Consider the following 24100-nt stretch of genomic DNA (forward strand, 5'->3'; position numbering starts at 1 on the left):
TCTCCCGCAGTTCCTTCTTCGACTCTGGGGCTTCTCAGAGAGTTCTCATCGTGGTCGGGGACCGGAAGACACCAGCTTTGCTTTCTTCAGCACCGAGATTCCGCTCGGCTCCCTGCTGGCATCATACCCATTTCTCCCCAGACCCCAAGCCTTCAGTACCTCCGCTCCCATGACGTCAGGGAACTCCCAATCCCAACTGGGGCGAGGCAGTTAAGCCGCGTCCTTCAGGTGTCAGTCCGGACTCGTGTGAAACCACAATTCCCAGAGTGCCTGGGTCCATAAGGCCAGGCCATAGATAAAATGGCTCCAGAGAGCGGTACGTGCAGCTGGAAAACTAGTCTCTGGTGACTTTACCGGATGTATTTAAATACCCGAAGCCTCATTTCTGCACCACCCTACTATCGCCTCCAGACCCTGGAGCCGGCGTCCGAAGCTGCGCTCGCTCCTAGGGCATCTTGGGAATTGTAGTCCAGATGCTACGTTACACTGAACTACCCTTCCCAGGGTGCTCAGCGCCCGGACTCCAGCAACGTTCTCTTCCAAGTATCTCTGTCCCTAGTGCCCCTTCTCTGGTCCCCTTCTTGCCATCGATTTCTTTCGCTCTGTAGCTACAGCTAGTGCACCCGAGACGGTCCTGAGCAGGGGCTGCGCAGCTCTGAGAAGCACTTCCGGTGGCAGGTCACTTCCGGGTGGGTGGTCGGAGCCGACGGGCGCGCGCGCGGGGGAGGGGCGGCCTCAGCGCGGCGCTCGGGGATCAGCTGGCGGGCGGGCGCCGAAGCGGCCCCGGCTCTGCGGCAGCGCCGCCTCCTTCGCGTCGCAGGCCGGCGGCTGTGGCCATGTCGCGGGGCTGGTAGCTGGGCTCGCCGCCGAGCGGCCGCTAGTGGGTGTCCGGGGCCCGGGGTGGGGGTCCGGGCAGGGGGCCGGTGCGTTTCCTGGGCTTTCCTGAAGAAAATGCACGCAGTGTTTCCTCTGGATGACGGCCTTTGCTTCCCCTAGGACCTGGCAGTTAGGCTCTGGAGTGTGTTACTGATTCATCCTCTCTCTGCCTCTGTCATCGCAGGTTTAAACTTAAACGATCGCTCCCCGAGGAGGAGGGGACCCGCCGCGCGATTGACAGTATATTCCTGCAGGCGCCGTCCCTCAGCCCCCACCCCACGGCCGGATTCCCGTGGCTCTCCTCAGGGCTGAAACCGGAGAAGAAATCCTTAGATCTCTTGTCTTTACAACAAATACGAACCTAGAAACCATCGGCATTTTGCCTTGGCGTTTCGTATTGGAAAGATGAAGAAGTTTTTCGACTCCAGGCGAGAGCAGGGGAGCTCTGGCCTGGGTTCAGGCTCCAGCGGAGGAGGGGGCAGCAGCTCAGGCCTGGGCAGTGGCTACATCGGAAGGGTCTTCGGCATCGGGAGGCAGCAGGTCACCGTGGACGAGGTGTTGGCGGAAGGTATGTTAGGAAGCCAGTGCGCGGTGAATTAAATTCCTGTGCTGATGTGGCAAGACTCTGTTTTCTAGTTGTATGAATGGGTTTTGACCAACTGACCCTCCCTTCCCCCCCCCCCCCCCCGCGCTTTCCTTTCGAGTCATTGTCCTTGAGAGAATTAAAACTCAGACTGGGAATTGACAGGGCTTGGGGGGCAGTATTGCCCAAATAGTTTACCTCAGTGGCCTTTTATGGAGGGGGGGGGTCACGTGGAGAAATCTCCTTTGAATGAATTATTCGGATCCTATAAGAAAACGTATGTGTGAAGTATAAATGACATCAAATGCAGGGTGGTGGTCTTACCATTTCCCTGAAACTTTATATTCTGATGCGGAGGCTGAAGGGTGGGAATGGGGAGAAATCTTAAAGGAGAGAGGGGCTTCTCGCACCCAACTTTCCCATTTCTATAAGCAGGTATCCAGAGAGGATTTTTGTGGGGATAGGAATGCATTTTTTGGTGTTTTGATTAGATTTGTTTCTTTACTCAACTGCAATGAGGTCCCCAGGATGTAGGTAAGATAAAATCATAAGAAGCGAATCAGATTGTTGTGAACTCAGTCGCCTAGGCCTCTTTTCCCCTTTTAGTTTCTACTAAGAATGACTTAAGATTGGCTCTGGTTTAGTTTTCTCTCAGTTGGAGAGGATGTTGTGTGGTTTCTCTTGGTGTGTGCTCATTTGTCTATCTGTATTCATGCAGGTACATATTTTTATGCCCCAGGCTTTAGGGAAATCTTTTGAGTGTTCCTTTGGTAACCTTAACCTCGACCTTCATAATTATGCCAGACTGATACTTTTCACAGCTCATTGCCTGCTTAGTGTGCTTTTATTTTTAATAAAAGCAGCAATTTCCTTGGCATGAAGCAATTTAAACTAATTGGATAGGACCAGCCTGCTGTAGGTTGCGTTACAGACTGCCAGGGGTTGGCTATGGGGGAGGCCTCAGTGAAGGCAACATGGTGGTAGGGAGGGATAGTTTATTAGCTAGGGAAGGAAGAATGAGAGCTAAGAGGCCCCTTTGAAAAGGAGGCTTCTGCAAGCTGAGGTTGAAGAAAGGATCCCTACCTGGGCCTAGGAAATGCCTGTCATGGTGAGTGTTGTAGGGTGGGGGACGGGTGGGTGGGAAGAGGCGAAAGCTCTGTTTGACTTAGTTTGTATAAGTACTTGACCCAGCAAGGCTGGGTTTCTGAGGATACATTGAAGCCTGTATGTAAAAAGCACAATTTTGAAGAGATATCTGATAATTTCCTTGTGAGATTACTGTTTTTTTTTGTTTTTTTTTTTTTTTTTCCCTCCATTCTTAGCATTGTTCTGACTGCACTTAATCTGGGCCTGAGTAACAATCCTTTCTGAACCTTTCCTTGAGACTCTGGTGCAGGGTGGGAGATGCTTCTATGTCTGCTGCCAGATCTGTACCTTGGAATCTGAGCTGACTCTTATCCTGTAGCCAAAGTCCTTGACTGCAGTGGGTGGAGAGAGAGAGAGAGAGAGAGAGAGAGAGAGAGAGAGAGAGAGAGAGAGAAGGGATGGAGGGGGCAGGGGAGGAGGATCAGGAGGATGGCCTCAGAGCCCAGGAACATTTTTTTCAACTAGGATGTTGTCTTGTCACGTGTTGCCCTAAGCTTTGCTTATTCTCTGAGTCTTGGAAGAGTGGTGGGAAAGAGAAAACACAAAATCAGCCTTTGTTTTCTAGGCTTCCATGGAATTCATCCTGAGAGCTGCACATTGTGCATTCTGATATTTTAAAAAGTAGAACTTAGGGCTCAGAACTGTCCATTCATTCATTTATTCATTCAGCCGACAGTCACACAGTGCTTATGGTGTGGCAAGTTCTGGGCTAGGCTCTGGGGACATGATGTTTAACCAGATGTTAGAATTTCAGAGCTGTTTGAAGAGATAGAAAATGGACAGTGAGTGACGGGCTCATTAGTGTCACCATGAGTAAACTAGGCTTCAGTAGCTGCAGATCTGGTCCTTAGGATCCCTCAGTGTTAGCGGGCTAAGACGTGTTTTATGGACTAGCCCGTGTGGTGTCAGTATGGGCTGAGGCTGTGCCTGAGTGCAGCATTTAAAATTTGGTCTGGCACATTTTTTGGCTATGATTGAGCTTCACGTGTGGCCTTTGACGTGTGTGGATATGGAAGAGTCAGTATTTATGTTGCACTACTGAGTTGAATGACACCACTGAGGTTTGAAAGGGGTAAGAGATATAAACTCTAAAGTATGATGTGTGCCTTTTTAATTAGCCAGTCAACTTCGTTGAGGTGCTGTGGACCTTGCTTGTCTTGAGCATGGTAGTCAGGTGGCTCTACCCTGAGCTACATCCTAGTCCTGATGGCTGCCTTTAGAAGACTGCCAGTCAATGTAGGAAATACGTTTGTACATGTAGCAGTGTGCTTATGCCCACAGATCCTATAGCTTTTGTTTTTAAACATTTTACATAGTGTGTGTGTGTGTGTGTGTGTGTGTGTGTATTCTCTGAGCAAGCTCACCATTTCCTGGATCTGTTTTAAGAAGTATTTATTATTATTACTACTACTATTACTATTACTGTGCGTGCATGCTGCCACACGTGCTTGTGTGTGCATGTGCCACAGTGTGTAGAAGTCAGGGCAGCACTGAGATGTTAGCTCTCTCCTTCTACCTTTACATGGGGATAGAATCAGATTATCAGACTTTTGTGACAAGTCTCTTTTCTTGGGCAACCGTTTTGCTGGCCCTCTGAATCTTTGTTTCCTTTTCCTTTTCTTTCTTTCTTTCTTTCTTTCTTTTTCTCTTTCTTTTCTTTAACAGTTACTCAACTTAGGTCAAAATATTCCACAGGAGAGCTTGTTAGAAATGAAGATCTCTCTGACACATTGCTCTGTAGGTTGTAGGTATGGAAGTTTTAACAAGTTCTGGGGAGACTCTGACATAAGCTAAAGTTCAAGTTCCCCCGCCCTGTGGGATGGTGTTGAGGACTTGTTGATGACAGTGTATATAAGGAATTTACACTTTCAATAAATGGTAGCCGTTATTTACTCAGTGTATGTAGAGTTAAAGGTGAGTGGGGAACAGGTGAAGGCTGGTTTGACTGGGACAGTGTAAGGTAGTGTCCTCGCTCCTGTTTGGGATGAGTCAGATGCTCTTTGCAGTATTGTTTGGGTAGCAGTAGCTCTTCCCTAGCTTCCCTTTTCCGAGCCCTCAGATTCTGACCTGTCCACCAGTTCCAGCCAGAGTTGCTGTGATAGAGTTATATACCACGTGCCCCAGGCAGCGGTCAGGCTGTAGGGTGGTGACAGTGGAAGTTTTCAAACGCAGACCTGATTATCACCACATCATGTTCACAGTTTTCTTTTCCCCAGTGGGTATTGGTCTGTGCTTCATAGTAAGAGACTGCCAGAACTCCAGGAATCAGGTGCTGGAGAAGAGGGGACTGCTGGGCTGCCATCTCCAGCGACAGCAGCAGTGGCAGCCTTGCTAGACTGGCTCTCTACTAGTCCTGGAGGAAGGTCAGCCTCAGTCATGAATTAGAGGGATGTGAGCATCTCTAGGCTGAGTGTTTTTTTAGTGTAGCTACCTGTAGGAGATGATAGACCATGTCTGAGTTAATAGGCATGTGATAGCAAGGGATGACTTGGCTTAAGCTTCTAGACTGAGCTCATTGGGGAAATTAGAGCATTGCTTAGACACAGTAATTTTGTCATACTCCTTGGCTTTATAAAGCCTTATATCTAAAGTTTAAACAGTAAATAAATATTGGATACTTGCTGTGCCCAAGGTGGCATTCCAGAGCTGTATCAGTTCTGCAGAAGGTGGACTAGCAGGCTCCACAGAACATACTCACCTGCACAAAAAGAATCCAGTTCTGGGGCTGATGAGAACCAAGATTGTCAGAAGCTTCCCTAATTCCCCCTTTCTGCAGAACAAGGTAGAAAGGCTTCAAAGTGTGTGCAACTTCTCCTCCCCGGCTCACATATAACACATAGTTTAAATGTCTTGGTAGTACATGTATGCATTCATCTGGTGAACCATTTATTTGTGCTTTTCCATGGCAAGCACTGTATTAGGTTCCAGAAAAAAGCTGGATGTGTCATGTACTGAGACCAATAAATTACAAGTAACCCTGGAATAAGTGTCCTGTAGTTCAAAGGTGATAGGGAGAAAGGGGCGGTTTGAATAGGTGGCAGTTACTCAGCAAGTGTTCCAGTCCTGTTACCAGAGGCCTCCCAGGTAGAGGGGATGGCATGTGCAACAATATGGAGTGGTGAAATGGAAGGTGAGGTCAGGAATACTGACTGGTGTGATGTCACTGTTTTGGTACAAGTTTCCTTCCAGCCTCAAGGAAAGGAAGCCCAGGGTGTGTGTATTTGGAGGTGGGATAGAAAGAGATTCTTGTATATTTGCTCCCCAGGATATATTTGGATGTGTTTGCTGCTCACTTCCTTCAGTGGCTCTATGCTTTTTGAAGAACTATCAGGAGGCTACAAGTATGTACTCGCCCCCTTACTGTGGTGCCCTAGCCATGTGGTAAGGCACAGTAAAATGTGTAAAAGGAGTGTCTCAGAGTGTCAAGAAGAAGTCAAGCAGAAGCAGGCAGGTGGTGGTGGTGGTGGTGGGGGTGTTGTGGGTGCAAGGTTACCGGTGTCAAGAGAAGGATGCACAGGGCAGGTAGCATGTTTGACTAGAGCAGATGAGAAAGGGAAGAAATAGTTCCTGGGGACTATTGAACACCCTTGAGCACCAGGCAGAGAGACTAGTTAGCTGTTCCTGAGTCTCTTTCTTGACACAGATACCACTTTGATCTGTCTTGTTACAGATGACTTTGCCTGCTGGGAAGTCTTGGTTTTTACAGGCAATGCAGATTTTCAGGGGGTGGTTTGTGAATGGTGTCTTCCTGGTTTTGGGCAGGATGACGCTTATAGCTTTGCTAAATATAACCAAATCCAGAATTGAGAAGTGAAGTCCAGGATCTGCAGTTGCTATGGTCAGAGCCTCTCCTTTGGTCTTTCTGACAAAGTCAAGCTCATTTAGTGAGCGATGAAACAGGAGCACATGGGCTTCAGGTGGGAGAATACATGGGGAGGCAGCTACTGTACCTCAGGAGCTAAGATGACGGGTGGCTTTGTAAACATTAAAACAACCGAAAATGTATTTTAACTTGTAGTATTTGAAAGTGGACACTTGGGACCAGGACCAGTGTCCACCACTGTGCTGCTCTAGAACAGGTGCCTTCTGAGCCTGCTCAAGAAGCAGTATTAGGCCCGGTGTTGGTATCGCACACCTTTAATCCCAGCACTTGGGAGGCAGAGGCAGGCGAATTTCTGAGTTCGAGGCCAGCCTGGTCTACAGAGTGAGTTCCAGGACAGCCAGGACTACACAGAGAAACCCTGTCTCGGGAAAAAAAAAAAAAAAAGCAGTATTAGCCAGCGAAGTAGCAAGCCCTAGGTGCAGTCTACTTTTCTGAGCTGAGTTGTAGGTGGACTGATTATGGTGTGACCTGGAGATGCTTACCCTGTGAGTGTTGCTGAGCAGATGCTGTGCACAGGTATCTGCCTTCAGGAACTCAGTCATCATCTTGAGACATGGGAGAAATTGCTGTAGATATTGAAATGGAGCCTGTGAAAGGGTGAGGGCAGTTATCTTGTGAGGGGTGAGTAGCTAGGGAAAGAAACCTAAACAGTGACATTTAAGGTATGTCTTGAAAAACGAGAGTTTATTACCAGATAGACAAGATCAGGAAAACATTCTAGGCAGAAGGGATAACATGACCCAAGACAAGATGTACATTTTGAGACTGAGGCTGTAATCTAATTGTGGCCTATGGATGTGCTGTCTGATAAAGTACCCTCAACTAGAGATAGCTGTTTAAATTATCCAAAATTAAACAAAATAACAACTTAACTCTTGAGATACACTAGCTAAGTGCTAGTTGCTGAAAAGCCACCTGTGATTAGTGCTTACAGTTGCAGACAGGACCGATAGTTTCTCATCACAGAAAGTGCTGTTGGTTGGTGTAGGTTTAGGTCAGTGGTCTCTAAAGCTGTGGAGAATAGGAGTTACATTACAGTATGCCTTCCCTCATCTCTGTGACTTGGAAGTCATGCTCCTGTCCTGCTGTCACTTGATACTTTCTGAAAGTTCGGTGCATACTTAAGGTGAGCTTCAGCAGCAGCACAGTGTGTGCAGTCACTTCTGAACGATGGCAGGGTTTAGGTGAGCTGTTTTATAAGCCATGGCTGTGTTCCGTTTTGTAGCTTACCTGATAGAGAGGACAGCAGAGGGAAGTGGTGGGCTCCCGTGCTGTTGCTCATCATGCCCGTGCTGCCTTAGTCCAAGGGTTCCAGAAAATCTTGTTACGCCTCTCTGTTTTATGAGGCTAATTCATTTAAAACAGCGTGATTTGTAAACCCACTTACCCATACCCACATGAAGCACATTTCTCCCAGTGGGTGAGGGCTGCCACCACTGCCTTATAGTGTGAGACAACGGAGTGAATGGGAGCACTGGCTTTAGGCATTACTCATTACATATTAATAAAGATAAAAATCTTAGTTTTTTGTTTGTTTCATTTTTTATTTTAGACAGTCTCTTATAGTCAAGGCTGACTATGAACTTGTTAAGTAGCTCAGGATGACCTAGAACTCCTGATCATCCCGCTCACTTTCTCAGTGCTGGAATAATAGGGAGTCATACCACCATGTCCAGGGCTTTTTGTTTGTTTTTCTTCTCTTTTGGATTGTTGTAAAAGCACACCTAGCAGGCAGGGTGTTGTCATGTGTGTTTTAATTCCAGTACTCTGGGACAGAGACTAGCAGATCTCTGTGAGTTTTGGCAGTGAGAACTACATAATGAGACCCTGTCTCAAAAAAAAAAAAAAAAAAAAAACCAAAAAAACAAACAAACAAACAAACAAAAAAAACCAGAACAACATAATAATAAAAAAGTGTTCCTAGCAAATTCTGCCCTCATAACCGAGTGCGCAGTTGGTTGGTGTTCCCTGCCTTCATAGACTAAAGCCACCACACCGTCTTCCTCCGTATGCTTTTGTCTTGTGAGGTGGAAGTTGTGCACCTAACTTAGCTCCCTTTCTCTCCTTTCTGTCCCTTACTTTGACAAATACTTGTGTGTACTTCTGGTGTGACCATAGACTGTTTGCTTTTTGTAACTTGCTTATTTGCTTAGCATAAAGTCTTCAAGGTTCATCCATGTTGTAGTTTACTCTTTTTTTTTTTTTAAGGCTCAGTGATACTCTGTTGTGCATATATTTCACGTTTTACTTGCTTATTCATTTGTTGATGGCCTAGTGAATTGATCCCACCTTTATGTAGTGAAGTCATGAACGTGGATGGGGAAACTTTTCTTTGAGGCACTGCATTGAATTATTTTGGGATATACATAGAATTGCTGGGTCATGTAAATTTTTTTAAACATTTTTTTAAGTTAGTGTGTGTATATATATGTGTAAGTTAGTGTGCGTGTGTATGTATGTGTTGTACACCCATCTCAGTGCATGTTCGGAAGTCAGAGGCCAACTTGTAGGGGCTGTTTTTCTTTTTTTACTACGTGGCATCGAAGAACGGAACTCAGGTTGTCAGGCTTGGCAGCAAGCATCTTTGTGTGCTGAGTCATCCTTTTGGGCCTCCCATGATCCTCGTCTCAGGTCTTTGAGAGATTGTCATGTTGTGTCCTGTAGAGACCCTAAAGTCTTACATGCTATCTATAGTGCCCAAGGATCTTAGTGACTCTGTTGGTAGTTTTATCTTAAAGATTTGATTTTATTTATGTGTGTGTGTGTGTGTGAATGTGTGTGTATGTGTGTGTGTATGTGAATGTGTGCCGTGTGTGTGTGTGTGTGTGTGTGTGTATGTGAATGTGTGCCGTGTGTGTGTGTGTGTGTGTGTGTGTATGTGAATGTGTGTGTGTGTGTGTGTGTGTGTGTGTATGTGAATGTGTGCCGTGTGTGTATGTGTGTGTGTGTGTGTGTGTGTGTATGTGAATGTGTGCCGTGTGTGTGTGTGTGTGTGTGTGTGTGTGTGAATGTGTGCCATGTGTGTGTGTGTGTGTGTGTGTGTGAATGTGTGCCGTGTGTGTGTGTGTGTGTGTATGTGAATGTGTGCCGTGTGTGTATGTGTGTGTGTATGTGAATGTGTGCCGTGTGTGTGTGTGTGTGTGTGTATGTGAATGTGTGCCATGTGTGTGTGTGTGTGTGTGTGTGTGTGAATGTGTGCCGTGTGTGTGTGTGTGTGTGTATGTGAATGTGTGCCGTGTGTGTGTGTGTGTGTATGTGAATGTGTGCCGTGTGTGTGTGTGTGTGTGTGTATGTGAATGTGTGCCGTGTGTGTGTGTGTGTGTGTGTGTGTGTATGTGAATGTGTGCCGTGTGTGTGTGTGTGTGTGTGTGTGTGTGTGTATGTGAATGTGTGCCGTGTGTGTGTGTGTGTGTGTATGTGAATGTGTGCCGTGTGTGTGTGTGTGTGTGTGTATGTGTGTGTGTATGTGAATGTGTGCCGTGTGTGTGTGTGTGTGTGTGTGTGTATGTGAATGTGTGCCGTGTGTGTGTGTGTGTGTGTGTATGTGAATGTGTGTGTGTGTGTGTGTGTGTGTGTGTATGTGAATGTGTGCCGTGTGTGTGTGTGTGTGTGTGTGTGTGTATGTGAATGTGTGTGTGTGTGTGTGTGTGAATGTGTGTGTGTATGTGAATGTGTGTGTGTGTGTGTGTGTGTGTGTGTGTGTGTGTATGTGAATGTATGCCATGTATACGTAGTGCTGGTAGAGCTATAGTTACAGGAGTTGTGAGCCATCTCATGTGAGTACTGGGAACTGAACTCTGGTCCTCTGTAAAAGCAAGCATTCTTAACTGCTGAGCCATCGCTTCAGCCCCAGTTTTTGTTTTTACCGTTTTAGTCAAAGTCTCATGTAGGCCAATCTGGCTTGGAATGTAGCTGAGACCAGGTTGGTCTCAAACTTACAGGTGGATTCAAAGTGATCTGCCCCCCGTTTCTACCTCCTAGAGCTGGATTAAAGGCTGTACCATTATGTCCAGTATTATTGTTATTTTAGAGACAGGGTAACCCAAGGTGACCTTGAACTCTCCCTTGTCTCTGAGAGCTGAAAGTACAGGCCTGTGCCACTGGGCCTGGCTTTATTTTCTGTTTGCGATGGTAACTGGCTTAATAGGTGTTACATATGTTGTCTTATTATAGTTTTGATTTGCAATTCCCAAATAATTAGTGATGCTGAACATTTCATGTGCTTATTATCTATCTGTGTATCTTTTTGAAGAAATGTTTATTAAAGTCCTTTGGTCATTTTTTGAATCAATTGTTTACTTATTTGCTTAAGAAATCTCTGCATTCTGGGTATTAATCTTTTCAAGTAGAAGATTTGCAAATATTCTTTATAGTTTTTGGGCTGCCTTTTTCTTGACAATCTTATTTTCTGTGAGGAGAATAAATATAAATGAAAGTGTACTTTGCTATCTGTACCTCAGTGGGTTGTCTCAGACATACTATTTGAAGAGCACTGGTCCAGAGTGGTGTTCCTCAGGAGATGGAAAGTACTTATCTCCACCTTGCAGAGGGCAGACGAGAGCACATCCAGCTGAACTAGAGGTGTTTCCTAAGCAGGGTTCCTCAAGGGAGGAGCGCCAGTAGACGGTACACCCTACTGTAGACACATCCTGCACTCAGTAACAGATAGATGCCCTTGGCATGGCACCTTCCGTAACACTCTTTACCTTTTCTGTATGCCTTTCTCAAGTAAACCTCTTTGTGAGCTTTTTAAACCGTTTGTTTATCTATTTGTATATGACTACACTGTTGCTATCTTCAGACACACCAGAAGAGGTCATTGGATCCAATTACAGATGGTTGTGACCCACCATGTGGTTGCTGGAAATTGAACTCAGGGCCTCTGGGAGAGCAGTCAGGGCTATTAACCACTAAGCTATCTCTCCAGACCTCCTTGTGAGCTTTTTAAGCCAGGGATACTTGTACAGTATTTTAGGGATACCCATTGTCTAAGTCTCTTTGGGTTGCTGTAACAGAATTCTGTAAACTGGGTAGCTTGTAAGCAGGACAGTTTATTTCTCAGTGCTGGAGGCTAGAGATGTACAAGCAGAGTGGCAGCATGGTAGATTTCTGGCTAGAGTTCTCTTCTGGGAACTGCTTGCTTTGCCATGTTTCCTCATAGGGAGGAATGGACAGAACAACTTTCTGGCACCCCTAAGGGTACTCATCTCCTTTCTAAGGACCTTTCCCTTGAGACTCATCTCCTAAAGGCCTCACTTTTTTGTACCACCATCCTGGTGACTGGAACCCAACATACATACTTTGGAGGAACACTTTCAAACTGCAGCACTGAGATGGAAAGATTTGGAGAGAAAGTTTAAGTTCTAAATCCGTATTAGTGAGTATTAGGATACTGTTACCACTGACTTCATCAAGGACCTTCTAAGACTGGTCTTACTATTGTGTGGTTACTAGCTTATTCCTATAAGAGCTTAGTTTATGCAGAGAACTAAGAGTTTTAAAAAGAATAGGAAAAGCTGCTGGTTTATTGATTCTAAGAAAGTTTATTGAATTATTTAAGAACCCCTCACCTGAAGTCGAATGCATTACGTACTTCTGAGCCACACCAGTTTTCTCTTACCACCTTGGTCACCACGCCGTGTTGTGCTGCCATGGTAGTAGTGAGATTTGAGGGTTCAATAATTCTTTGTTGAGGGTTTATTTTGGGTTTTTCTAGTGGAGAGTGAACTAGGGCTTTATGAGTTGTAGGCAAATACTCTATCATATCCTACTAAATGACAGAAATACACATACCTGTCCTATTATGACAAATAGGAGTCATTTTGAATTAGGTCTTCACCCTGCCAAAGGGCAAGTCTCAGCTAAAACAAAGTAGAAATAATAAAAACTTGGGAATTTTTGGGCCAGCATGGTGGGTTCAACAGATAAAGATGTTCTCTGCCAATCCTGACTACCTGAGCTCGACCCCCAGACTCATGTGGTGGAGGGAAAGAATCAACTCACACAAGTTGTCTCTGACCTCCACATGCAGTGAGCTGGTTAACCTGCCCACATATATACAGAAAAAATAATGTAATTTAAAAAATTGTTCTTAATACCTTGGGGTTTCGTGTGAGTTCAGATATGGTTGAATCAGCTTGAGCGGCCATTTTCCTCCTTAGGTTGGATTAACGTTGGCAGACAGACAGTGGACAGCAGTGCCAACTGGAGCGTTACTTAGGACTTCTGAGAAGTTGAGAGGTTATCGCTGATGGCATCCCTATGTTGTTGTGAGGGCCGAACACGACATTGACGCCAGATTATCAACTGGGATTACAGGGATCTAAAATATCAATGAAAGCAGTCCACGGCTGTGCCAGTTGCTTGATGCCTGTGTACAAGGTCATTCAGAGCTGTTGCCCTGGGACTGATGGTGTGAAGGAAGGATGATGGTGTTTTTGGTACTCCTGTGAAAAGGAGGTTTAGGTGACGACCAGTACCTATGTGGACAGGGAAGAGATAGGACTCTGGGGTCTTGTGGGCTGTGTAGGGGAAGGTGGTTGGTCTCTGGCTCATCTGGCCAGGGCCGAAAGTGTTGCTTCTATCACAAGTTTTTAAACTTGCTTAGTTTTCCCCAGGTGTAACCTAACCCTATTCTTCAGGCCTTTGTCCCCTTCTCTTTAACATTCTGGAAACTTTGATGCGGGGTGGAGTGATGACAGGTTGGTGAGGGTTGTACTGGAAGATATGATTCTATTAGGCCATTTGACTGTGGAAAAATCTTGGCTTGGCCAGAGAGTGTATATTGCATAGCAGTGATTGGGAAAGCTTGATTTCCAATGCTCTATCCTCCCCTGCCCTGCTGAAGTAGAGGGGTTGCCTCTGTGTTTTCCTTTGCACCTTGGCTAGCACAATGGGGACTGACTGAGGTCACAAACATGGACAGTAGCGGTAGGCTGCTCTTTGCTGGAATCCTAGGTCATCCCTGTGATGTTGGCTGACTCCTAAAATCTATTTTTCTCTTAAAATTCAAAAACTGGGTGGTTTTTATAAGATTAGCTGAAAGAATGTATCTAGAGCACTTAGCATAGGCCTGGCATGTTCTTGGTTAGCAGTCTCTGAATAAGTAATTCTTAATATTTGGTTGTATAAAGTTTGTTTTCCTGAGGGAATATTTGTTTTGCTGTGTATTAATATAACCTGGCAGAGCTGGTGTTTGATATACATCCATAAGCCCTGTATGAGGAAAGAGAGACGCTTGATGATCTGACTCCCTCTCTTCCCAGAACCATCTATGTCAGGAATGTTGACAGCATGGCAGCCTGCTTGATCTTGCTTGTTCCCTTTATCATTAGTTTAGCTCTTTGAGATCGAACCTAGAGCTTCATGCATGTAGGCAAATGCTGCCACTGACCTATATCCCAACTCCTTTAAAACTCTTTTTTTAAAAGATTTATTTATCTATTTTGTGTGTATGAGTGTTTTATCTGCCTGTATATAAGTGTGCTTTGTGTAGCCTAATGCCCAGAGAGGCCAGAAAAGGGCACTGGATCCCTTGGAATTGGAGTTATATAAGCTGCCATGGTCTGCTGGGAACTGAAGCCCTTCTTCTGCAAGCGTAGGGATCGCTCTTAACTGCTGGGCCATTTTCCCAGCCTCAGCTTGTGTGTGTGTGTGTGTGTGTGTGTGTGTGTGTGTGTGTGTGTGTGCGCGCGCGCGCGCGCGCGCGCATCACTTGTACTTTAGGCTAACTTCTAACCCCACGTGTAGCTGAGGATGACTCTAGCTTTGCCTCTACGTCACAGGTATGTACCATCATGGCCAGTTTATATAGTTCTGGGGATTAAACCCAGGACTTCGTGTATTCTAGGAAGTACTCTACCAACTGAAATAGATTCCTCACCCAACTTTGTTTTGTTTTCTTTTAGACAAGTTTATTATGCAGCTGCAGGTGACTTGAATCTGATCCTCCTGCTTCCATGTTCCAGGTGCCTGGATTACAAGTATGGGTCACATGCTACCTGTGTGTGCATGTGCACATGTGCAGATGTGTTGGCGTATGCATATGTGTGGAGTTACTAGTTCAACTTTGGGTGTCATCCTTCCAACACCACCTGTTTGTTTTTTTGTTTGTTTAGAGTTGGAGTCTGTAATTGGTCTGGAGCTCACCAAGTGGGCTAAGCTGGCTGCCAGCAAGCCCTGGGGTCTGCTTGTCTCCATTCCACTGGAATTATGAACCCTTTTCACCATGCTCTGCTTTTTAAAATGTGGGCTCTAGGGATCAAACTCAGGACCTTATGCTTGCTAACTAATGTATCTACAACCCTTCAGGCTTCTTTTTGAGATGTCTTACTAAGTTGCCTAGGGTGGTTTTGAGCTCACTGGATAGCCGAGGTAGGCGTAGATCTTGGGCTCTGCCTCCTTCAGCTTGCTTAGTAGCTGAAATGACCATCCTACACCAGGATTGAGCTCTTGCCAATGCCTCTACCTCAGTGTCCCTTGTATTGGGATACATTTCTCTTCCCCATTCAGCCATTGAAATCATGAGTGTCTGTCATTCTCGCTGGTAGTGATGATGACTGTGTGGGGCCCGTAATCTTTGAGGGTTTTTGTTTTGTGCTTTATCTATTTAATTTGTATCCACTTTAAAGTATTAGATAATCATGTCTTTAGGACCAGAGTGTGGGCTGTAAGTTAATTTGTATCCAAATCAAGACTTTCCTGATTTAACAATGTAACAGTTGGTACTAGGGGAACAAATTAGCTGAATGAAAATTCGGATAGATCCAACTTGGGGGCAGCCAGGCAGAACTAGATGTGAGATATAGCCTCTCCTTGCAGTAACCCTGGTCCAATAACACGACAGATCTATGCTGAGGAGCTTTACAGTGATTAGAACTTGGTGACTGTAGTTCTAGTAAAGTTGAGGAATAACAAATGCAAAGCAAAATGGAACATCTTCCAGAAAGTCATAGAAATCCTTCATGGATGGGTTCAACTGTGGCCCCCTGGCACTATTCATCTCAAGAGCAGAGATGTAAGTATCTTAACTGTACAAAGGAACTCTAAAACTCTGAAGCTACACTACAGAGTTGAAGACTAGGCCAGGTATAAAATTCAAACATTACTGAAAGCACCTTTAAGAAAGGGATATGTTTCTATTCATTTCCTGTTGAGTATTGACCTGCAGTAAATTATAACTGTGGTGCTCAGTCTGCATTTGTGGTAGTGGTCATGGGGGCAAGAAGTAGCACTTAGATTTGCTCTAGGTGTAACAGGGAAGGGAGTGGGGCCCTGGAAGAGAGCGGGGATTAGTTGTGGAGATGGAAGGGACTAACACTGAAGAACAGCTGAGTATTAGCATGGAGTTAGACAGGTAGCATCTGAACTCAGTGACTGCAGCCCCTAGCACGGCACACATTGCTCTTGTTCCTGGGGCTGCCAGAAGGAAATGGAAAGAGGATCAACAGTGAGCCTGGGCTAGCAGCTTGCCTGCTGAGCTTCGGCTCTATAAGGCTATCTGACCTGTTGTGGCAATTCACTTGTAAAACTTTTTTTTTCCCTTTTTTTTTTTTTTTTTTTTTTTTTTTTTTTTTTTTGTGATGAAGATTTTTCTCAAAAGGTGAATGAAGTCTTTCTGCTTTGAAGCTTTGAAAGCATAGCTCAGAGCAAGTATAGATGCATTATTTAAGTGGCTGTTTCCTTACTTAGAAATTACAGGGTGATTTCTGACGTGATGGGATGCTTTCAGAGTCTACAGTCAAGTCTTAGGGTTGGTTCATAGGATATGACCAGACAACTCTATGAGGCCAGGAACTGGGTGGTCGGCTCATTCTAGCCGTCTAGGGCATCCTCTCCTCCTCTCTGAGTTTGTAGATGATCCCGATCCCGAAGGCTTTTTCTATCTCATTTGTTTTGAAGTTCTAGAATTTCTGTTGAGGCAACTTGAGAGGGAGAGGGTGAGGTAAGGTTGATTGGATTGAAGGGACAGACCTGTGTAGCTGGGATTAAGACACCATTCCTGAATTGAAATATTAGCTGTGGCTTGCCTTGTGTTTGGGCTATGGATACTGGGAATTATTCTTAGTGGAGGTGAAAGATTCTTTTGTATTTATTTTTCTCACTTTTTTCTGGTTCTTTCCCAGAAACTTAGAACAATTAGTGTTAATCATTAGGTGATGAGAGAGAAGAGAGTGAGGAGCTGGAGCTTGGGTTTCTGGCTTACGTGGCCAGGCAGATGATGGTATTGGTGATAGTGATAATGGGCGGAGAGATGGATAAGCACAAATCGCTCTTGCAGAGGACAGGGTTTAGTTCCTAGCACTCACCTACACAGACCCTGCCTCCCCATGTATATAATTCACTCCTTAATTTCCATGGGAAGAAGGCAGATGCTAAGTTACAATAGAATTTGTTGTTATTGTTGTTGGTAAAAAATAATAAAAATATTTTTAAAAAGTAAAAATAGTGTTCAAAAGAAAGGCAGTGACATATCTTGGGATGCCTTGTTTTGTTTTACTTTGCTTTGAGACACTATCTCTAGCCTGAACTGTAACTCACTTGTAACTAGCTCAAGCTACCCTTGAACTTACATCAATCCACCTACCTCAGTTTCCTAAATTCTGGGATTACAATTGTGAACCACTATGCCTGGTTAGTTTGGGACCTTTTAGCAGGAAGGCCAACAAAGCTCCAGTGTGGATGTAGTTCAGGATGCCACCAGAGCAGTGGCCTGTGTTAGAGAAGGACGTGGATGCGGTGGTCAAACAACCACAGGATAGGATGGGTGGAAGGTGGGGTGGAGCCTTACAGGGAAGCTGCCTGCAGAATGAGTATAGACTGAGGGCAGGCTCTTTAGGACCAGCAGTAGGACAGATGGACGAAGAAGAGTACAGCTGCATTCAACCCCAACTCCCCTCTGTTGTCTGGCCATCCATCTGTCTTGAGTTTTTCTAGCCCAGGCTAGCTTCAGACTAGTCCTTTTGCCTTAGCCAAGTGCTAGGATTGTAGGTCAGTCTACAGCACCACATCCAGATTAACCAGCTTAATCTGCTTATTAGTCATACTGATTCATCCTTGGCTCTCTTTCTTTGATGTCTGTTTGTTTGAAACAAGGTGTCTATTATGTAGTACTAGCTAGCCCGGAACCCTCTCTGTAGACCAGGCTGGCCTCAAACTCGCAGAGATCCAGCTGCCTCTGCATCCTGAGTACTAGGATTAAAGGTTTACGACATTTTTTTTTTTTTTTTGAGCATATTGTATAGTTTCCTATTTAGTCACAGGCCTGACTGGGCCCTTTTCCTGGGACACTCTTCCTCTTCTTCTTCCCCTGGCTAGTTTCTGTCATTTCAGTCTCACCTCAGAATGACTTTCCTGGACCACACACCAGCTACTAAGGTTTATTTTACCTCTATATCAGCTAATGTTTTTGCTTTTTATTTATCTCCTGCTAGAATTATAGCTGCCTGAAGCTGGAATCTGGCTTGTTTTTTGCTGTGTCTCTGATGCCTGCTGTAGTGCCTGGTACATCTGCAAGTTCAGTGACAAGCAACAGTGAATGGTAACCCTGTGAGGGAAGCAGCAGAGTGAGAGAGTAGAGTCAGGACAGGGTGAGGTGATAAAAGTCAGTGCTGAGTGCTAGTGAAAGAGACCTGCAGCAGGATGGCTTCTGTTCGGAGGGTTTGGACATGAGCTTTTGTCAAAGCTGGTGAAATGGCTCTGCGGGGAGGGTGGAGGACAGCAGATGCCGGGTCACAGTGCAGTCTATTACTGTGACTGGTTAACAATGTTAATAACAGTAGATTGCTTTTGGGATATGAAGGAATTTGAGTATATTAGAAAGGAAGGAATGAAGGGAGGAAGTAAAGAAAAGGAAATGTTCAGCTTTATAAACAAGATGACGTGCATATATTTGAAACCTTTCTAGAGCCTAGTTTGTAGTCCGTGTTGAGTTAAAATATGCAAATGTTTTGATTGAGCTGTTTTATTTTTCATCTTTAAAGATACATTTTACTTTTTAATTGTGCATATGTTTGTCCACGTGTGCACACACACTCTTCATTAGGGTCAAGTTTCCTGCTCCTTTGGTGTTTATCAGCTTCTGGCATTTTAGTATTTGGGCAGGCTTTTCGTGAAGTTTGTCATGTATTCCTGTCTTTAGAGGATGTGCCACAGAAGCAGCGTGTTGTAGGTGGAGAGTGCCTTTCACCTGAGCCTGTCTGCAACAGCAGTGCCCAGTGCTGCAGGACTGCACCCTGACTCCACAAGCACGTGTGTGTAGCGCAGCTTCCGAGAGGGCGGAGCTAATGTCTGCTGTACAGCTGTTTCCTTCCGAAGTGTGCTGCCTCTAGAAAGCCACTGCTCTTGTCTTGGAGTTTTGCTTATGTGAGACACTTTGCCCCTGAGTAGGGAGTTAGTGATGTTTTCTGGTTTTGTTCCTTTGAGGCTGTTAACTGTGTGCCTTTCTGAACTAGCAGTACTCCTTACTGCTTCTAGTCTTCTGTGTACTCAGACACTGGATGACCAAGCTTGTTAGATTTGTGTGCTACAAAAGAGATGGACTGGGTGATGGTTTGAGGGTCTGGCTTGTGATGACAGAACGTTTGCAGAGGAAAGTGCATGGGTGTGGCATCCCTCAGTGTCGGTGCTTGCAGCTTTACCCTGCTGGTTCTATTCTCCTTTGCCTTTCTGCCCTTTCTTCCTCTCTTGCTACCTGTCCTTATGTCATGCATTTGATGTAAGGCACAGTTCTAGGCACTGTTACAGTGTTAGTTTTTTCTCTCCTTAGTTAGTTAGTTAGTTAGTTTCCTCCTCAATCTTGAGCAATGGGGCTTGAACCAAGGCTTGTCCACTTAAATGCGTAGCCTCCTATGGAGCAATATTCCCCAGCTACTACTCCACTCAGTCTGTTTATAACAACCATCACCCAGTGTTCTGTGTTTGGTGTGCTTGTTTCATCAGGGAGTTTCAACTGGTATTTAGTGTTTGGGGTTGGAAGACTTGAAACAACAAAGTGAACGGGTTTCAAATGTGGTCTTTGGTTGAGCTGAGCCTAGTGGTACACACCTGCAGTACAAGCACTTGGTTGGCCAAGGCAGAAGGATCGTGAGTTTAAGGGTAACTCAAACTACATAGAGGCTTTGTCTCAAAAAACAAACAGAATCTTTCATTGATATGGAAGAAAACAAGCAAGAAATCATAATATTTTATTTTAGTAAGCCGGGAGGTGGTGGTGCATGCCTTTAATCCCAGCACTTGGGAGGCAGAGGCAGGCCTGGTCTACAGAGCAAGTTCCAGGACAGCCAAGGCCACACTGAGAAATCCTGTCTCAAAAAAATTTTTTCTTTTGGTGTTTTAATTATTATTAATTAATCCTTAATAATAATGGAATCAGTAAGAGTAGATATATAGCTAGGCACAGAGAAGAACTGTTAGTCATATTCCTTCAGATTATTATTCAGTATGTCCCCAGGTTGACAGCATCCTCTGAGCCTATTTTTTTACTGTATTGCAACTGACTTAACTGATCTCCTATTCTTAGACATTTAGGTTACTTTATAGTTACTGTAAAAATACTATAGGACTTTCTTTAATTTTATTATTATTGTTTTTTAAGATAGGGTCTTGACTGTGTAACCACAAGCAGGTCTTAAACTTACTGTTTTGTCCTAGTTTCCAGGGCACTGAAACTAATTATATAGTTATGTGCCTCCACCCCTGGCATGAATTTTTTTTCAATTTTATTATTTATTTATTGTTTGTGCATGTGTGCTTGTGTGTACATACTACAGTTCATGTGGAATTCAAAAGACAACTGAAGAGACTTGCTTTTGTGGGTCACTGAGATTGAACTCTGGTTTTGGCAGCAAGATGCTTGGCAGTGTCTTAATGACTGGGCCAGGGAATTTATTTATTTGTTTGTTTGTTCATTTAAAGGCTTTGGACATTTGTTTTCTTACTTCCTTAGAGTAACTTTTTGAATGTTAAATTGTTGACTCCAAAGATGGGCATGTTTTAGTTTTCAATACAAACTACAAGCCTTTCTCCAGGAAGTTAACCTGTAAAGACATCTGTTTTGTCTGTCATGTTTAGAAGATTGGATGGATTTCCTTCTTTTATACCTTCATGCTTTTTTTTTTTTTATTTGTTTCTTGTGTTGAAATTTCTGTGTTCCTTTGTTCACATTCTTATTAGGATGCTCATTTCTTACTGATTGATAGAAATTGTTTCCATGTTTAAGTGTTTAGGTTGTTAGGTGGTGGTAGTGGTGGTGGTGGTGGTGGTGGTGGTGGTGGTAGTGGTGGTGGTGCAGTAGGCTTTGACTGTGTAACCACTCAAAGGCAGAGGCAGGTGGAGCTTTGTGAGTTCAAGGCCAGCCCAGTAGTTCTTGGACAGCCAGGGCTACACACAGAAACCATGTCAAAAAAAAAAAAAAAAAAAAAAAAAAAAAAAAACCCAAAACGAAATAAAAAGGGACTAATATTTGGTGGTATGCATGGCAGTTTTTTTTCTATTTTGGCAGTTTTTTTTTCTATTTTGTTATTTACATTTGCTAGTGGTGTGTTTTTGTGGATACTTTAAATTTTCATACACTCAAACTTTTTTTTTTTTTTTTTTTCCTAAATGATCTTTTTGAGGGTAACAGTTGGAAAGGCCCAGGAAAGGCAGGGCCTAGTTTCCAGAGAGCTGTGGGTCTGGAGGCTATCTGAGAACACTAGAAGCTGTTCTGAGTTTTTCTGATGGAGTCGTGTGGTTGAACAGCAGTGTCCTTAGACGAGCTCGGAGCTGGAGGAGCAGTCTGCCGGAAGGAAGAGCATTTAGAAAGCTGTCACTCTGGGCTGAGTGGCAGAGTGGTAACAGGAACAGAGAGGTGTGTCCGTGAGCATTCTGAGTCATCCTCAGGGCTTGACTGGATTTAGAGACTGAAGGATGGTGTAGAAGGGGAGCCATGCCAGTCTCCAGTTAATTTAGGTGACATGCTGAGGTGTCATGTAGGAAACGGACAAGAGCAAGGCTTTGCAGTCATGATCAGTTTGTAGTCTGTTTGGGGTCGTCTGGTCACTTCTTCCCTGTTATGTACCACTCTAAGCCTCATATTCTACTACATCCACAGGGGTTTTGCTTTCGATGGTGTTTCTGATGGTTGTTGTATTTAGAACATGGTCTTAATACATTGTCCACAGCAATCTTGAACTCACAGTGCTCCTGAGTGCTGGGACTGTAGCAAGCACAGCCAGCTTCAGCGCTACTTTATTGTTTCTCAAGTTGACTGAGTTGAACTTTTGCATTCCAGCATGGAGCAGAATATTATGTTCTTAGCACCATGCTTCATCCTCAGCAGAACATGCAGAAATAGGAAATACTTCCTTGTTTTGTTTTTTTCTTTTTAATCCCCTAGGGAATATCTTGCAGTGAGAGGGTGAAGGGCACATAAACTCCTTTTCTCCTTTTTCTCTTTTGTGCAAGGTTTCACAATGCAACCCCGGCTGACCTGAAACTCACTATGTAGTCTAGGCTGGCCTTAAATTCAGAAATCTACCTACTTCTGCCTCCCTAATGCTGGTTTAAAGATATGCACCACCAAGTCTGATAACTTTTTACTTTATTGAAGTGGGCTTAGGCTTTGATTAAATCAGTTTTAATGTAGGGAAGTTAAACATCATGGATTGATTTGTTTGAAGCTTCCGTGAGATATAGTTTGAAAACATAAGCTATTTAAGATTCAGAAGTGCAGTGAGCTAAGCGTGAAATCTAAGTTGGATAGCATTTAAAGTTTAGCAGGAGGTCAGTTGTGGTGACTCACACTATCACTGGAAGGCAGAGGCGGGTGGATCTCTGTGTTTGAGGTCAGTCTGGTCTACAGAACAAGTACCGGGACAACCAGGGAGACAGAGAACCTGTCTCAAAAACCAAGTAAATAAATAAGTTTAGCAGGAGACTCCCTAGAAGGACCAAGTTAGAGAAGTAGGGAGAAATGAGCGGCTGGCAGTTGCTATAGACATGTGACCCTAGATGCTAAGTGGTTGGATGACACATAGGACGAGTCCTCAGGATTGGGCAACCATGGAGTCAGCCTTCTCAAACCTGTTTCAGGATGATGCAAGCACACCTGTGACTAGGCTGGGCAACGAGCAGGAGCACCCTGTCTAGATTGTTTCTTCTAGAAGTTTGGATAGGGAAGAGAAGGAGGTCTCACAGCAGCTTAGATTGGGACATACTTGAACATATTGGTGGGTCAGTGGGGGGCACCAGGAGAGAGGGAAAAGGAGTTGGTATCTGCAAGTGAAGATGGGGCAGTGTCTGTTGGAATGAGGTTTCTCTGGAAAGGAAGGGTGGTCATTTTTATTCTTCATCACTCCCTCTGGCTGCTCCTGACTATGTGGCCTTCCTTGGCTTTACATATCTGATCTTTGTATTTCTGCCCCTGCCCCTCAGGTTCTGGGATAACAGGCCAGGTCTGGCTTTCCCCTCCCCTCCCCTAGCCTCCCCTCCCCTAACCTCCCCTCCCCTAACCTCCTCCTCTCCTCTCCATCCTTTCCTTTGCATATGTGTGCATGCTCAGGTGTATACATAGAAGCCAGAGGCCAGCATTGCCTAGGGGTCCTTGGTAGTCATTTATTTTCTTTCTTTCTTTCTTTCTTTCTTTCTTTCTTTCTTTCTTTCTTTCTTCCTTGGTAGTCATTTTCTTTCTTTCTTTCTTTCTTTCTTTCTTTCTTTCTTTCTTTCTTTCTTTCTTTCTTTCTTTCTTTCTTTTGAAACATAGGCCTGCTCTTCCAGAGGTCCTGAGTCCTGTGGTTCCCAGCAACCACATGGTGGCTCACAACCATCTGTAATGGGATCTGACACCCTCTTCTGGTGTGTCTGACACAGCATACTCATATAAATATAATAAATAAAATCTTAAAAAAGAGTTTAAAACAACAACAAAAAAAACCCCACACTGTAGGCAAGTTGTAAACTCTCAGCTCCTGCCCAGAGGAAGAAAATGGAGGAGAAAAGGAGAAAAGCCACACCATCTAAGCTGGCATGGAGGTCAGATACATGGCTGACAAGCTGCTACATGGTGGGAGAGAAGCTTCAGAGAAAGGGTAAGGTAGTCACAAACATGGGGAAAGCCCAACATGTTGAGGAAAGCATACCTGGAAAATGAAGGAAAGAAGCAAAGGAGAAATTCAGAAAAGCAAGCAGAGTTTACCAGTCTCCCTGCTGTGCTCTGGAAACTTTTACCCTACCCTTCACCACTTATCCTCCCCTCCCCTCCCCTCCCCTCCCCCTCCCCTCCCCTCCCCTCCCCTCCCCTCCCCTCCCTCCCCTCCCCTCCTTTTCACTAGTCACCATGGCTGGCCTAGAATTTGCTGTGTAGACCAAGTTGGCCTTGAGTTAATAGAGATCTCCCTGCCTCTTTAAAGGCCCTGAGTGCTAGGATTAAAGGCACATGCCACCATGCCCAACCATTACTTTGTTTTCTGAAATGGGGCTCTACTAGGGCCTAGGTTGGCTGGCAAGGCCCAGGGATCTGCCTGTTTCTGCCTCTCTGCTGCTGGGATTACAAGTGTACCACTGTGCCTGACTTTTAAAACATAGGCCCTGACCTTCTTGCGAACTCTTTACTAGCTCCCCAGTCCCTTCTTTCC

The 24100-nt window shown here is 44.7% G+C and overlaps 1 protein-coding gene across 18 annotated transcripts in view; it reads left to right on the forward strand.

Moving 5' to 3' along the window:
• Window positions 1-537: 537 nt before the first annotated feature.
• Window positions 538-24100, forward strand: part of Aak1 (AP2 associated kinase 1) — a 145608-nt gene continuing 122045 nt past the window's right edge. For 14 of the 18 annotated variants that reach the window (XM_034512154.2, XM_076940054.1, XM_076940057.1 and 11 more), the window contains exons 1-2: window positions 721-880; window positions 1061-1444. In XM_034512154.2, coding sequence (XP_034368045.1) covers window positions 1282-1444 — 163 coding nt within the window. In that variant the 5' untranslated portion in view covers window positions 721-880; window positions 1061-1281. Of the gene's footprint in view, window positions 690-713; window positions 881-1060; window positions 1445-24100 lie in introns of those variants that run through there. The other 4 variants (XM_034512155.2, XM_076940058.1, XM_076940051.1 and 1 more) reach the window with 3 other exon arrangements.

This window comes from Arvicanthis niloticus, chromosome 9 (assembly GCF_011762505.2).
Source record: "Arvicanthis niloticus isolate mArvNil1 chromosome 9, mArvNil1.pat.X, whole genome shotgun sequence".
Taxonomy (NCBI): domain Eukaryota; kingdom Metazoa; phylum Chordata; class Mammalia; order Rodentia; family Muridae; genus Arvicanthis; species Arvicanthis niloticus.